The following is a 17,367-nucleotide window of genomic DNA, read 5'->3' on the forward strand; positions in this document are numbered from 1 at the left end:
TCATTACCTCTGAGCGTCCATGTTTCGGCTCCGTATAGAAATATGGAGAATACTAATGTTCGAACCAGTTGTGTTTGGTTTTATTTCGGATGTTCCTGTCTTTCCATATTCCCTTTAGTTGGCCCATAGCGCCTTTTGCCATTCCAATTCCGCGTCGGATTTGTGACTCACAAGTACCGGTGTTAGATATTTAGATATACTGGAGCCCAAGTAAATAAATTGGTCCACTTTTTCAATATTTAGCGCCCCGGTGATCTGCAGTTTATGTGTCCGATAAACCACCATCAATTTGGTTTTGTTCCTGTTTAGAGAGGAAGGCTATAGGCTATATAATATTACGTTATGATCAATAGGAGCGTAGCAGCAATGAAAAATGTTATAAAAAGGGGGGAAAATTATTCCTATTGGGAGCTTTCGTTGCGTGTGCTGAATAAACGGTTAAAGTTACGCAACATATATGTCTAACGGAATTGTTTTCTTAAAAAATATTAAAAAATATATAAAACACGATTCCCCCCGCCGCATCTGTCTGCCTGTCTGAACGCGATAACTCAAAAACTACCCAACGGATCTTGATGAAATTTGGTATGGAGATAGTTCGAGAACGCGGGAATGACACAGGCAACTTTTTATCCCGGGAGAAATATAACGGGACTTTTGTCCCGGAAAAACTTATTCATGCGGGCGGAGCAGCGAGCAATTGTTTAATATAGCGACATCTTACGTCGCTGTTATGAATCTCTATGTAAAACAGCAAATCACATTTTACTCGTAATGCATAATAGAAGATTACGTTTATTGTGTATAAATAATTTTAACAAAATAATTAAACCGCCTCCAAAAACCACTCAAAACCAAAAAATAATTTCACATAACAAGTATATATTGAATACCAATTTTGGAGTCGGTGCCTAATTAAAATTGCTAGTTAGCTATATTTGTTGCATAGTCCATCTATGAGCTAAATTTCTTTCAAATCAATTAAAAGGAGTAGGTTTGCGTGTACTACTAACAAACATACACAGTGAAAGGTGTAGTACCAAGCACATGTGTGGTGTTTCATCTTTTTATTTCCTTTACATTTGACCAGCTATATGTAACAGAGGAAGAATTTGGGTAGTGTACAGTTCACAAATTTAAATATTTCCTTAATAGCTTCCGTTTGCTGTAATGCGGCGGTGTGTTTATCTCCGGTGAAGATCTGACTTGCTGACTTTGTACGCTGGCTGCACATTGTTTTCGTATATTTGTTAATGTATTTATTTAGCTTAATTAGTAATTTTAATTAGGCACCGACTCCAAAATTGGTATTTAGTATATACCTGTTATGTGAAATTATTTTTTGGTTTTGAGTGGTTTCTGAAGGCGGTTAAATTTTTTGTTGCAATTATTTTAATTTTTTACTTTTTTGACTTACTAAAAATGGACTCTCCCGATGGCGTAGTTGTGTTTCGCTCACAATACGACTATCTCGCTGAGGAGTTACACCTCTGCCTACCCCGAAAAAGGGGAAACAGTTTGATGCTATTTACTTATGTATGTAAGAAACTGTGAGCAAAATATATATGTTGTGTTTTGCGTTTGGTTTGGTTGAATCTACCTCTACACATTTATCTTACTTATAATATGTAAGTATGTAAGAAGTAGACTCGACCAAACCCAACGCAAAAACATAACTGATAAGTTTCGCTCGCGGCGCGACTATTGCGCTGAGGTGTTTCCCCCTGTGCCTACCCCTGAAAAGGAGAAAAGGTGTTATGCTATATGTATAGGTATATAAGAATTAACAATTTTAATTGGGCACCGACTCCAAAATTGATATCCAATATATACTTGTTATGTGAAATTATTTTTTGGTTTTGAGTGGTTTTTGAAGGCGGTTTAATTTTTTGTTAAAATTATTTTAGTTTTTTGCTTTTTTGTGTTAGTAAAAAATAGACCGTCTCAATGGCGTAGTTGTGTTTTGCTCATGATACGACTATCGCGCTGAGGAGTTATACCTCTGAGTACCACTGAAAAGGGGAAAAGGTGTGATGCTATATATATGTATGTAAGAAGTAGATTCAAGGAAACCTATCGCAAAAACACAACTGATATATTTGACTCACAGTACAACTATCGCGCTGTAGTGTTACACCTCTGTCTACCCCTGAAAAGGGGAAAAGGTGTGATGCTATATATATGTATGTATGTAAGAAGTAGAGTCAACTAAACCCAACGCAAAAACACACCTAATGTGTTTCGCACGCAGTACGACAATCGCGATGAAATTATACACCTCTGCCTACCCCTGACACGGGGAAAAGGTGTGATGCTATATATATGTATGTAAGAAGTAGATTCAAGGACACCTAACGCAAAAAAACAACTGATATATTTGGCTCACAGTACAACTATCGCACTGTGGTGTAACACCTCTGCCTACCCCTGAAAAAGGGAAAAGATTTAAATTCAAATTCAAAGTTTATTGCACTCCACAATCATTTTATACATAAGATGTTACATTTTAATACACGTAACATAATCGTGGACCCTGTCGGGCACGGCAGTTTCAAGAGAGAGAGAAACTACACAATTAACTACTTATAATAGGTATTTGTTACATGCATGTACATATTATTATATTTTTTTATTTCATACAACTACTAGACTTTTTTATTGATTATGTAAATTTTAGTGTTTTAATATGTGTGTTCGTGTGAGTAAGTGTGTGTGCGCGCCTGTGTGTATGTGTAGTACTATAATATTATTATTAAATATATTATACATATTATTTTCAAAGTTACACTTTTTTTTTAAATATATTCCTATTGGTAGCGTTTTATTTACTATGTTGTATTATAATATTATCGTATGGGTGGTATAACTAATTATTTTAATATATTATCATCATTTAAGTATACAGTTATCTTATAATAACATTTATAATGTAGCAGTGGCGAAGGGTGAAATTTTTCAAAAGGTAACCCGGTGTGAAAAAATTTGCGTCACTTAAGATATCGGGAGCAATTTATGGGAAAACAAAAACTAAGACAACGAATTAGTCTTGATTTGAAATCGACTAACGTTAACATACCTACTAAATTACCTATTATGCGTAAATAATTGAAACATTTATAAAATCAAACAATAAATGTAGATAATTCTCCTTCCATTAATCACAAATATAAGTACTTACCTATTAATTTGTTATAACAGCAACAAAAGTAAGTATTAAAATTATAACCACACTACCTCCAAATAAGTATCCGTATTTTTTTTTTCAAAATAATACTTTAAATATAATTACCTCATATAGAAATAGGTATCACGATCGCCAAACAGACCAACAGTTTAAAGGTACTTACATGATAAACGTATATAATTATCAATTTAAATAATCAAGAAAGGTTATTCGTTAACTTTTGCTTGTATCGTTTTAAATTCAGTAAAATATAATAAGTAAGTATTTATTTTCTTCTAACACACATTTTGTGTCTAAAATCAAAAACTTTCATATCTACTTTTAATATTTAACCATCTACATACTAATATGTGAAATTACAGACTGATAATATACTTACGTAAAGGTAGACATTAAACTGATCACAGGTAGTTAATTCCATTATAATACACATTTACTTGTAGTTTCTAAATAAACAAAGCGCTGGTAACTAAATAACACAGAACTATCAAAAAATAAAATGAATATGACAATTTACAAACACCGCAAATTGGTAGCATAATAAATTATGACGTTTAATGGACGTAAAAAAGTGACAACTATACAAAGTCGGTTAACGTGAAGCCGAAAATGCTCGGGTTCCCTTTGCCCATATCTTCCGCGCGATTCCGACAAACACTTGCATAGAAAGTCATACAAAGTGCTGCCATCTATATTAAAAACATACTACGACATTAAGCCGCTTGACAGCGGGTTACCTTAGGCCAGTGGCGTCACAATTTCACTTTGGTAACGGAATTTCTGGGGAACTAAATACAAGGTGCGCCATCTAACGTTAGTTAAAATAGGTAATCGATATCGATTAAATTTACAAACAACGGGCTATTCGTCGATAGATGTCATTATTAAGTGATCATTAATTAATAAGTTAAGCTATTATAATTATTGTCCACTGTCTGGTATGTTGTAAATTTATATTTGCCTATTAAATGTTTTGTTTAGTATCACCGAGAACCTAAAAGGGAAGCCGGTGGGAATCGGCTTGTATGGACGCTTCGCCACTGTAATGTAGGCATTTTTTTAATTTATTAATAAATAGACTAGTTTTGGTTTCTTCTTTAATACTTTTAGGCAACTTATTAAATATTTTTATAGCCATAACATAGGGACTAGAGGAATGCATGTGTAACCTGGAGAATGGTAAGTTTAATCTGTTTTTGTAGCGCAAATTCATTGAGGAGTTTATTTCCCCTCTTGTTGGGAAAAAATTTGGGTGTTTGTGTACGAATTTCGAAATTCCTAATATATAGATGGATGTAAGCGTGAGGATACGGTGAGATTGAAAATGAGGTTTGCAGCTATCAGTTTGTTTAATATTAACTATTATTCTATTAGTTTTTTTTTAAGCGTGAAGAGAATTTATGCGTCAGTACTGTTTCCCCATAGTATCACACCATAAGAGAGCCACGAATATGCATATGCATAGTAAGAAGACAGAGCAGTCTTTACGTCGGTTGTCTTTTTTATTTCATATAAAGCATAAGTGAATTTTGAAATTTTTGATTTAATCTTTTGAATATGTTGCTTCCAATTTATATGAGAATCTATATCCAAACCTAATAGTGTAACATTTTTTACTAATTCTAATGTAGTAGTACCCTTATAACTGATGTCAATGTTTAGTGGTTGTTTTTGTGGTGGGTGGAAAGTGATTAAATTTTGTTTTTTGGTAGTTCGGTTGTAAGTTGTGTGATCTCATCCAGTTTTCAGTCTTTGAGAGTATATTGCACATTTTTTCATTTAGACTTGTATGGGATTTACATGAAGTGAGAACAGAGATATCGTCCGCGAATAGGACGCATGGCCAGTTTAAGATTTTTGGAAGATCGTTTATATAAATTAAAAACAAAAGACAGCCTATAACACTTCCTTGCGGAATCGATGCATGAATATTTTTGCTTTGTGAAAATATTTTTTGTATTTCGTTTGTGGCATGATTGTAGTTGTCTATTTCTACTATTTGGCTTCTGTTTTGTAGGTACGATTTGAACCAATCGTGACTTTTCCCTCGAATTCCTATCCCGTGCAGCTTATTAAGTAATATTTTGAATTGTACTTTAAGCTTTTGTCATATCTAATAGAATTCCTATGCCATAACTTTTATTATTTATAATGTTTAGTGCTTCTTGTATGTATTTATAAACTGCTAGGGTAGTAGAACGTTCCTTTCGGAATCCATTTTGACTATCATCTAATATATTATATTTTTCACAGAATTTATAAACACGGTTATACAATATACATGGCTTTTTCGAATATTTCAGAGGCTGTGGGTAATAAGGCGAATGGGTCTATAGTTGATTGGTTCCGTTTTGTCATCTTTTTTATGTAGGGGTTTTATAAGAGATATTTTTAATAAATCGGGAAAAGCTCCTTCTTCAAACGATTGGTTTATTAAACTGGTAATCGGTAGTGTTAATTCGTCGACGCATTCCTTAAATAAAGAAGGTGACAGTTCATCGATACCATGGCTTTTCTTGTTTTTTAAATTTAATATTATACTTACATTTGATTTCTTTGTTGCTTACTGGAGACAGAAATATTGTATTTTCACTAGGATTTATTACAGGTATTCCCTGCGGTTCGAGGCATGACAAGGTTTTATTGGTTTCACCTACAGATGCAAAATATTCATTAAATGTGTTTGCGACTAAAAAGGGATCGGTAGTGATAGTATATGTATATGTAACAAGAAGAGTCCACTAAACCCAACACAAAAACACAACTGATACATTTCGATCATTCTATAACTATCGCGCTGTGGTGTTACATCTCTGCCTACCCCTAAAAAGGGGAAAAGGTGTGATGCTATATACATATATGTATGTATGTAAAAAGTAAAGTCAACTAAACCCAACGCAAAAACACAACTAATGTGTTTCGCTCGCAGTACGACTATCGCGCTGAAATGTTACGCCTCTGCCTACCCCTGACACGGGGAAAAGGTGTTATGCTATATGTATTAGTATGTGAGAAGCACAGTCAACCAAACTCAATGCAAAAACATAACTAAATACGTCACAGGAAAGCTAAATTCGCGTTTTCGTTTTCTTGGACGACATAATTATTCTAGATTTTTTAATTTTAAAACCAAACTACCGAAGCGATGTTGAAAAAAAATTTATGAGACCAATCTGGAAAGAAATTCTTTCGAATAAAAAAATAATTTTCCAAATCGGTTCATAAATGAGCGAGTTCTGAGGTAACAAACATACAAAAAAAAATAAAAAAAAACACGTCGAATTGATAACCTCCTCCTTTTTTTTGAAGTCGGTTAAAAAGCTCTACATATTAATAAAAGGTACCGCATTGATAAAGACATAAATATTTTTTTTGATAATTAAAATTTATACATTGGATATCTCACGGGTTTACAATTTATTGTGAGTTTTGTATTATTTTCCTCTAATTATTAAAATTGTATCAAATTATTAGGTATACATATCACGTTATCACGTTGCAGTGACTATTTCATTAGTGAGGTTATTTTGGATACAAAGTAGTGCTTCGCTTGAATACCTAGCCTTGTTGATAAAAATTACCTGTTATTTTCAATTAACTTATATGATAGGTAACTATTTACCCGTGAACAATGGTTTTACTTGTTATTTTAATTCTTGCCAGTTATAATTATTACGTAATTCACCAATGATATTAAATAGTAGCTGTTCCTGTGACTTCGTACGCGTGAATAATTTTTTTTTCAATATCCGATTTGAATGAAACAATAAAAACTATTTTCTACTTTCAATTATAATCTGTCCACCTGTAAGAACTAAGTATATAAAAATCCGTCCAGTAGTTTCGGAGATCTACATATACACTAACAAACAAACAGAAGAACAGTCAGATAGATACAACAACGAAATTAGTGATTTATGTTCTGTTACTCTTCTTTAGACACGCCTTTACTTTTTTATTACTTTTTTTCAATGTTATGTGTCCGTACATACCAGGTTCTGTTATTTTCTTACAAAATGTAAGCTAACGGAGCCATTGAGGGCCCCACTCAACTTATTATAAAATTATAATCAAATCAATTTCACGAAGAAATAGTAAGACAAACCTGTGATTCAATTGCGACATAAACCTGAGACATAACCATTTAAGTCTCTTAATGTCCAGTAACTACTCTAGCTACAATGTCCTTTAAACCGGAACACTAATGTGCATGCGCACTGCTGCTTGGTGGTGGAAATATACATTGCGGCAAAAATATACATTGCGGTAAAGGGTTGATAAAAATTCATAATCGTTCAATAGCGCTAAAACGCTCTGTAAGTTTCCGATAAAGAGGCTTTGATTTATCGGTGCTATCACCCTTCTATAAACCTATCTTAAGCGTTCAGTAACCAAAATGGCCGATATCGGTCAGCTGTTTCGTGTTTGACGTGTGTTTCAGATGTCAGTCAGTTAATAAGTAAACAACATACTCAGAAACATATCAGCGGCGAAGGGTAAATTTTTCTGAAACCCATATATTAGTATTAATTTGCATAAATGCGGTCTGCAAATCGTTGCAATAGTAATTAGATTTTATATAAATTTAACGAAAGGGAAACCGGTAGGAATCGGGTTATATGAACATATCGATATCGTAGCGCATCATTTGCGTTTCAAGAAATATTTTTATTTACTTATAAAATGCAACCTTAACAATCTCTGTATAACATTGCAATAATGAATATAATTCCTGTCGGAAAGTGTATCGCCAGAGATTCGATCCAGTTTCTCTGGATTACAATGTATTTCATAAACGGTGTCGTTCCTCGAAACAAACGACTGCTTTTATATGTACGTGACGCAGTCCGCGAAGAATTGCAGCTGCACCGTAAATGTATTAACTGCAATAAGGTGTTGGGAGTTGGAGTAGACGTGAGGAAACTTACTTCTTTTCGATATTTATACTAACTAGGTAGTTGATGAATAAGATAGTATTGATTATAATATGACATTTAATTATGTTTCATTTAAAGGGAACAATTCTGCTTTCATGAAAGTTGTTTCGTTACATTACTTAAATTGTTTTAAAGTGACGATCACAATCTAACACACTAGCGATTATCAACTGATATAAGTGGTCGTTATCTATCACTTGAGATGTTTTTGTACGTTTCCCCTTATTTCTCATAATCCTATTAATATTAAATAAGTCGGAATAAAAAATTACCCTGAAATCTCCTTCATACGAGCGAAACCGCGAGAAAGAGCTATAAATGTATAAAATATATAAGCGGGAGTGGAATGTTTTATATTTTGTGTTAGAACTAGACTATAATATTTAGATCCAATTTATATAGTTGCCATCTATTTTACATATAAAATATACATATTTCTTTACTTGTTTCAAGTTAATACCTCAAATAATTGTCCATTAACCGGGACAATGCACCTACACTGGTTTTTAAAATAAACATTAATAATTATTGGAACGAAATAAGCCACATACGACTATAGAACATCGGTAAGGAAGAAGATGCGCCTATACATATGTATACGCAAGAAAAGCAATTTAATACGTTGCTCTCATCTTTTAATCGATTTTCTTATTGTACTTTACTTTATCCTAGACCTATAGAAAAGAAAATCTCTGTTGTGTTTCGTATGGTCAGTGAGGTTTCTAAAAATCCGAATACCTAAGTATTTTTTCCTCGAAGACTAACAGCACACGTATGATTCTGTGTCACGAGCCGCGGCGTTAAATGGCCTTCTCCGAGCTTTCGCACTCAATTGCAGAGCGGTCGCTTCGCTAAACGTTCGCGTGTCGTTTTTATCCGCGTTTCCTTCGAATACAATGGCATCAAGTGAGTATAAATGCATTTATTTATTTTATTTATTTATTTATATCACAAAAAAAAACACACTGCAGTTCGAAAAATTATTGAACCTCGAAATAAAACTAATTCAGGATTTCATTGCGGTTTTTATATTATATATTTTTCTAACGATTGAAAAATAACGATTATAATATTTTTAACGATTGATTCTTTGCAGTCTTCATGATCACTGGGCGGACTGATGTGTAGGATGTCGGAAAATTCAACGTTACAATATCTACCCCGTACCTAGGCTTTTCAATTATTTTATAAATTATTTATTTTTCAATTTAAAAAATTTAAACTGCTCACACGACGGTCTAATCTACGCAAAATGAGCCCAAAGTCTTCAATTCTGGCAGTCCGTCTTTTGTGTTCCAATGAAATTAAATATAGATCAGGATCCTAAACTTGTACAAGCTTCCAACCATATTCTCTATTGAAATATGCATTTTTTAATTTCAATAGCCTCGCGAATCCTCTTAGGTAGCAATAGGTGTTCTTTGACAAATATTTGCGCCTTGTCTAATCGAATATAATGTTTGGAGCCTTCTTCCGAATGCAGCTGTAGACTTCGTAGGGCGCAGGTGTTTCACGTCAGTTATGTACCTACATGTTCTTTCAAGAAACATAGGGACACGCGTAAAATATTAAATTCAAATTATGTACTAGGACAACCTTGAATTAGCCACCAAGCATTATTAAAGGCATAAGAGATGTCCAATGAAATTCCTCACGCCGAGTATGTATAAATTTAAACTAAACTAACTGTGCTCGCAATTTCGTACCCGTAGTTACCTCCCTTTTTAATATCCCATTTTTATTAACCAAAGACTGTATTGTACTCCTTTTCGACCTATGAAAACTATATAAAAATGGATCTTTTAGTTTCGCAGATGTACATACACTAACAAACTGAGCGATATAATACGGTCAAATAGAAAAAAAAAACTATATATCTCTGATTTCTGTTCTGTTACTTTTCTTTCAATGTGCAGACACACCGGTTCCTACCGTGCCATCGGGTATTGGCGTGCATTGCATAGCTAGTAATTTAGTCAGAGTGAAGGGGAGTGGATGAGATTCAGTTTACCGTGCCAATAGATGAATTCATTGCAAACTGCCACATAACAATGTAGTACTTTATCAAAGAGTGTTAATAATGTTACAGCAATCCACTGGATCGCAACAACTTCAGACGATGCATCATACCTGGCTCCTATCGCAGTGGTGGGCGGGGAAGAGAACTACTGCAACGATAAACAGGCCCTGTGGGTGATAAGGGCGCAGTACGAAGGAGATCTAATCCCAGGCGTACTGGATACCAAACGCGATACCGCTTACGTCCCTTGGAATGACGAAGCGCATGCAGTGAAAGACATTGAGGTATTTCTCTCTAATTTACAAGTGGCTGGAACCATTGCCATCTTGGCATTTATTGTCTAGTAGTAGTTTATCAACGACAAAAGAACTGAAATCTATTATTCTTCTATTAGCATTATGTTGTATCTTTTCTGCTGGAAATCACGAAATAATCTGCATTATTATTATTAATAAGTAGTTACTAAAACAGTCATAGGTGAGCCCTATGTTCGATGGCTAATATGCACCAGCGAGCCAAATTTTCGGAAGAATAAAATGAGAACTTACAGCTTTAGAACTTGCGAAGGCTATAATATACTTCGTATATTTGAATTATCCAAGTCGGACCTTAGGCTTCAATATATTATCTTAAGTTATAAGAAGAAATTATAATTCGTTATAAAATATTTTATATTGTCATTAATAAATTCCAGGATTGACCATTGAACTTGGCACCCATTTTAATCTCACTTCTTTTGTCGTTGAAGTCGACAACTAAGACATAATATATATGGAACTTGCTTCATATATTAGCTTCTCAATGGTTTTTGTTAGAAGCTAAAGCTAATATTTATGAAGCGTGTAAAAAATTAAAAAATTAAAAAATTACGTGGTATTCCGCTCGTTATAATATATTCACGTGAAGACCTTAAAATCCACACACAGCTCGACTGTAATTAATTTTGATTGCTGATTCTTACATTACAGGCACTGTAAGTAAATGTTTCTAATAGTGATTCTATTAATTGAATAATCATAATGAAAAGATAACAATTTACTAGTTTTTGATTAATTACTTTGTATTCACCCAACTACCTATCTAGATGCCAAATTTGAACTTTCTGGGTCATCTCAAACGGTGTCTCAATATATGAACCAAATTTGACACGTTTATGTGGAATACTTTTTGAGTTGTGAAGGAGTCTAAAGTGTCTCCAAATGGTTCGAGTAATGTTACACACGGTACTGCTCGCTATTCTGTTAGCTTGAACTTGGCTTGACACGCTACCGCGTGTTTACATAGATACACCCATTTCAAAAATATACCTAAAGCTGTAGCATCCGGCATTACTTACACAGGTCTGCTGCGCTTCTCGCGATGATATTCAATGGATCCCAGCGGGAAACGGCGAAGTGCCCCCCCTGGCTGTACCTGGTGGGAAGACGGCATCAGGGGAGACGCTGTACATCGGCAGAGCAAGGGAACAAAACTCTCTGATACCTGGAAAGGTAATAATGCAAATTAATAATAATACCGGCTCTATATTGTATAATGCTCACGCCTGAGTACGTTGCACGAGCCTCCTCTTCACTGAGAGGGTGAAGGCTTCTGTCCACCACGCTGGCCTAATGCGGGTCGGCAGACTTCATACACCTATTTTTTTTTTTGGTTTATACACAAGTTATACCTAAGTTATACTAGGCTGTACTAACGATTCCGCTTGCGTAATAATTTGGTCATAATAAAAGAACCGCCGCACTGTATGTTTTGACGGAATAGTAGTTGCCTTTTAGTTCTCTAAATGCATTTTTCTATCCAAATCTATTCACTGGTTTACTTTTAATTTATCCCAGCGTTGTTAAGATTTTTAATAATTTTTCGGTTTTAGTTTATTTTGTTACTTAAATTTAGCCTAGAAAATTATGTCAATTTCCATTTATTTGAAAAAATAGTGATTTATTGCAAGAATAAATTTTCTTAGTTTGTTAATTACAAAATGGACTGTGATACCAATGCAGACCTAGTATCAATTGCCAAAAATCTTTAAATAAATTTAATACATCCATCAATAATTTCTTAATGTTGTAATTTTTACAAAAGTATAATTGTATTTTATTTTTATTCAAGATTCAGCCGAGCCTTGGACACTTGTACCTGCCGTTTAAAGGTAAAGAAGTTGCAAAGAAATACTACGAAGTACTGTGCACCGTTCATTAATTTGTACACTTTTAAAGTTGTAATGCAAGTGTTTATATTCATTTTTTTTTATGAAAAAAGCAAAACTTGTAGTTCGCTAAGCTTAATATAACAATTTTTATAAATGACATGTTTTAGAAATTTTACCACAAATATTCTTTTTAACTGTTGAAAAATCTTTGAAAGGACACGTCATAACTACTTGCATTTTTAATCTTTACTTATAATTTTATAACGAGTTTGAAATATTTTTTTTATTATTATGAAAGCACTTGCTGTATTGTATGTAGTTCCAGATTATAAAATCATTGTCTTGTTGACACATAGATACATTACTAAAGTCAGCGGTAATACAGTGGAGCGCTACCGTAAATAAGATAATTAATGTTCTTAAATCACACAAAAGCCTTCATAACATTTCTAAGATGTTATGTTTAGTTAAAATAAAATTAATTGCTTCGAAGTTTGTATTTTCCCGACCATCTGTTCTTTGAAACGTTGTTTATGACTTGTCCATCTCAGTTCCTAGAACAAATACACACATTGTCATAGTTATAAGAATGTCATTTATATTTGCTTGTACCATTTGAGGTGCGCTTTAATTGAATAAAAATATAACTTTTGCATCGCCCAAACGTGTTTTATTTTATTTCACACAAGTAAAAAGATTCATTACTATTAATACACACATTAACATCGATGTCTAACACAAGCTCTCTTCCCTCTGAACAAATTCAAGCGAATTCTCAACGAGGTGAATTCACAGCGAAGTAATATAATAACAAATAATATCACTGTCGCAATTTCCTAAAGTGTTCACAAGGTAGGCAAACATGGAGGTTAAAATAAATCTTTAAGAACATGGCAGGCGCATACACCACTTAGCCTCTCTTAGAAGTTCACTTAGTAATTTCTTTATATTATGACGTGTAAAGTATAAGGAACAAAAAAATCTTGAAATAGTTTTCAATTTAACAGACTTTGTAAATAACGAGATCTTGTAAAAGACATGGCCCGTTACTGCCTAGTTGCTTTGTAACATTTACAAACTTGAGTTAATAATTAAGTGAAAATAAAAATACAAACAAGTATAAATTCAAAAACACTACATATTTCTGTGGAACTTCAAAGAATTAAAATAAAGTTTATTGAGAAAAACTCACTCACTAGGGTTCCTTTAACGCTTTATTGTCTACTGTCTAGTAGCACGGCTGATACGCGATAGACCAAAACAATAATTAGACTACTAGTAGATATTTCCAGCCAACTTAGTATTGGAAAATCCAGCTTCACATAGGTATGAGGTCGTAAAAGGGAGGAGGGGTTTCATAGGTTCATCAAACAAGCATGGATAGTTACCAGCAACCGAGAGACAAAATTTTGTTAATTGCTTACGATTAAAATTAAATTTTAGTGACGAATCTTCTGATAAATCAATTAGTTCTTCACTTGCTTAAGCAGAACTTCCGTATACAGAAAGAGAGGTGCAAGAAGACTACTCGTTTCAATTACAATTTTAACAGCTGTATCTAGTACTGTTTTGAGATTTTCAGGCAAAGCTTTGGAAATCAGTGATTCTCTGTGATGGCTACAGTGTGTCTACAAAATACAGGCCGTTGATACGGACGGTCGATTGGTACGTCGTTCTACAGACAGGGCCCACTAAAAATTCGCTCGGGACCCACCAGTGGGTCACGACCCACAGATTGAGAATCCCTGGTCTACTCTCTAGTAGTACGGCTGATACGCGATAGATCATAACATTGTTGAGACCACTAGAAGATATTTCCAGCCAAAAGAGTAACATCCAAGACTACTTTGTAGAAATCTTCCCGCGAAAGTCTTTGAATTACTTATTTAGAGGACGCAGGGTCCAAACACTAAGTTTGAGATGTGCGTGTGTGTGTGTGAAAGTGTGAAAATGAACAAACACAACTAAAGCAATACAATAGAGAGTACAGATCATGTAAGGGCAAAAAGTGTTGTTGAACAACCGGTATTTATAAAGATTTAAGGACATTATTCGGTCTAACGGGGTCTATGTCCACCTTTTGCAATTACAGGCGTTCTAATCGAAGGAAATCTTTGATAACCATATAAATAAACGGAGAATTATTTGATTCTCTTACCTATATGGCTACTGAAGCTGTCCTTCGAATAGACAGTCCGTAATTGCAAAAAGATGGATTCGCCCCTATAGACGGAATAGGGCCCTCCTGACTTCAACTTAAGTTTGGACTCTGATTGCTAACATCGAGAAAATACAAGGCCTTGAAAAATGCTTCTTGTATATTTATTGCGTAAACAAATTAGCGCGTGTGTGTAAAATATTAAATATATTTAAAAAAAAATATAACAAAAGGGAAACCTAAATAACTTTTGTGCTAATACGTATAATAAAAATATGGAATTTATTGCAAATAATTCAAATTGCGGCATAATTATTCCAATCTTACCTCAACGTAGTTTCCGTATTAGTATCCAGAATTTATCTCATTTTACGTCTGCATCGACAATCGCCATAAATATTGTTGTAGGCATGATAAAACATAATGCCTGTAACTGGCTACTTATTTTTTTTATCTTTTATACGTGCACGGTATAGTGACCTGGGCATCTTGGGTCCAATAGAATGGTAACTGACGAGAGATGATAACCCCTCGGCAGTCGACACAATTATGTCGGCCTGTTCGAACCGAATGGGTGATCCCGAAACGCGACACACTTAAGGCCTGATTTCACTTTGATTAGTGCGAGTGCAGGTGTGTAGTGCGAGTAGCGTCCAATTCTATTTGGCAGCTGTGTATTGTAAATTCAGTTGTCAGCCGTCGCCAAGCCGCGCAGCCGCCTGTTTGCTACTAATCATTTTACACCTGAACTAATCTCTAATCAGAAGTGAAACAGGTCTTTACGTATTTATTTATAGTGACTCCACCATGGCGGGTTTTAAAGTACGGTGATCGCTATGCGGGCGTATATAAAATATATCCTACCACCATCTTAATAAAAATTATAATGATAATTATTAATAATTATTATAATTATAATTGTAACAATGTCGCGCTACTCATCCTTATTAAATCTTACAAAAATATATAACACTTAGACAAAGATAGGTACGGTTGACGCTATTTTTAAAAGCAAAACAATTGGAATAACATATGTGTTATAACGATAGGTCATACCTCAACCTCATACCTATGTGATAGCGGATTTTCCAATACTAAGTTGCCTGGAAATATCTACTAATAGTCTAAATAATGCTATGGTGCTACTAGACAGTAGACAAAAAAGCGTTAAAGGAAGCCTAGCGAGTGAGTTTTTCTCAATAAACTGTATTTTAATTCTTTGAAGTTCTGCAGAGATATGTAGTGTTTTTATGAATGCTTATATTTTTTAACCGACTTCCAAAAAAAAAGGAGGAGTTATCAATTCGACGTGTTTTTTTTTTATGTTTGTTACCTCAGAACTCGCTCATTTATGACCCGATTTGGAAAATTCTTTTTTTTATTCGAAGAATTTCTCTCCAGATTGGTCCCATAAAATTTTATCAACATCGCTTCGGTAGTTTGGTTTTAAAATTAAAAAAACTAGAATAATTATGTCGTCCAAGAAAACGAAATCGCGAATTTAGATTTCCTGTGACGTATTTAGTTATGTTTTTGCATTGAGTTTCGTTGACTATACTTCTCACATGGGTGAATTTCAACAGGTCCATAAAAATCTTCATTTCCGTGGATTTTTTTATCTTTTAAGTTGTTTAAAAATTATTTCGAGTTTATTAATGTTTTTTGATAATGTATGTATTATTGCTTAATATCCAGCAGAAAACTTAAAAAACTAACCAGATATACCAGATTAAAAATTTCGTGCCACGGCGATGAAACATGCGTGCACGGAAATGAAACAAGCGTCCACAGCAATGAAAAGTCTGTGCCATGGGAATGAAAGAACCAATCCACGGAAATCTCGTCGCTTTTGTTCGGCCAATCTTTTCCTCTTCTTTCTCTCATCTTCAGATAATGTTGGCTTAGGCATCTTGGCATCCTAAAAATAAACAAATCATTATTAAAATCAGACTCTTGTATGTGTGTGTGTGTGTGGACGAGTGTTTGCGCATGTGTGTGAGTGTATATACGTGAGATGGAGTACCAAATGTTACGTCATTTTGTAAGGTTAGTTGACTGTAGGTAAAAAACTCAGTCTATCTTAAGCTTTTATCGTATTGCAGAGGATAAACTTAACGAGTTCTGTACTGTCAGTTTTCTATACTAGCTATATAGGTAAGATGTTTTCTTTGCCTAATTATACCTTGGCGATGAAAACATAAGTCACGGAAATTAAACACCTGGTCACGGCAATGAAACTAAATTGTGTTACTAGGCATGGCAATGAAAAAAAATTCATTGCCGTGTCTTTTTTTTCATTGCCATAGCAAATTTTGGCCACGGAAACCGTGGCAATGAAAGCACGGCGATGAAAATCAAGGCAAAAATATAACATAACAAAAAATCTATTAATTATTCGAAGTAATAAACACTTCACAAATAAACATAAGAGAAATGGCGTTCTATCGAATGCTTAATCAAGAGGACAAACTTTTTCAAATAGAAGTTATACCTATACACGGCGATGAAATAAAAAATGTCCAGTAATAAAAAAACGGAATACTTACATTTATTGCTCGAAAACGCAAGCATCTGCGTACATCCTTTCACGTCGAGCACTTAGGCGGCACTATATGCAATGTTTAGCGCATAGCGGGGGGGGACGCATATCGTTAGATAAAACGATATTCTTAAATATGTTTAGACAACGGCGATGAAAGGTAGTTCTAGGACAAATGCATTTTTATTAACCATTTGTTGTATTATTTAAATATTTGAATAAATGTATTCCGTAACAATACTTTAACTATTCACGTATCAAATAAAATTCGATTTTAATATAAATAACCAATAGATTTTTATCAATGAGATATAATATACATCGAGGTTACGTGTGGACAAACACGGCAATGAAAGATTTCGAGATTTAACTTTTTTTTT

The 17,367-nt window shown here is 34.0% G+C and overlaps 1 protein-coding gene across 1 annotated transcript; it reads left to right on the forward strand.

Moving 5' to 3' along the window:
• The first annotated feature begins 8,903 nt into the window (after positions 1-8,903).
• Positions 8,904-12,954, forward strand: LOC119190103. The gene is made up of 4 exons (XM_037441166.1): positions 8,904-9,027; positions 10,211-10,425; positions 11,482-11,631; positions 12,251-12,954. The coding sequence occupies exons 1-4, from the start codon at positions 9,018-9,020 to the stop codon at positions 12,338-12,340; spliced, it is 465 nt and encodes a 154-aa protein (XP_037297063.1). The 5' UTR covers positions 8,904-9,017; the 3' UTR covers positions 12,341-12,954.
• Positions 12,955-17,367: the final 4,413 nt, after the last annotated feature.

Source organism: Manduca sexta, chromosome 21 (genome assembly GCF_014839805.1).
Source record: "Manduca sexta isolate Smith_Timp_Sample1 chromosome 21, JHU_Msex_v1.0, whole genome shotgun sequence".
Classification (NCBI taxonomy): Eukaryota; Metazoa; Arthropoda; class Insecta; order Lepidoptera; family Sphingidae; genus Manduca; species Manduca sexta.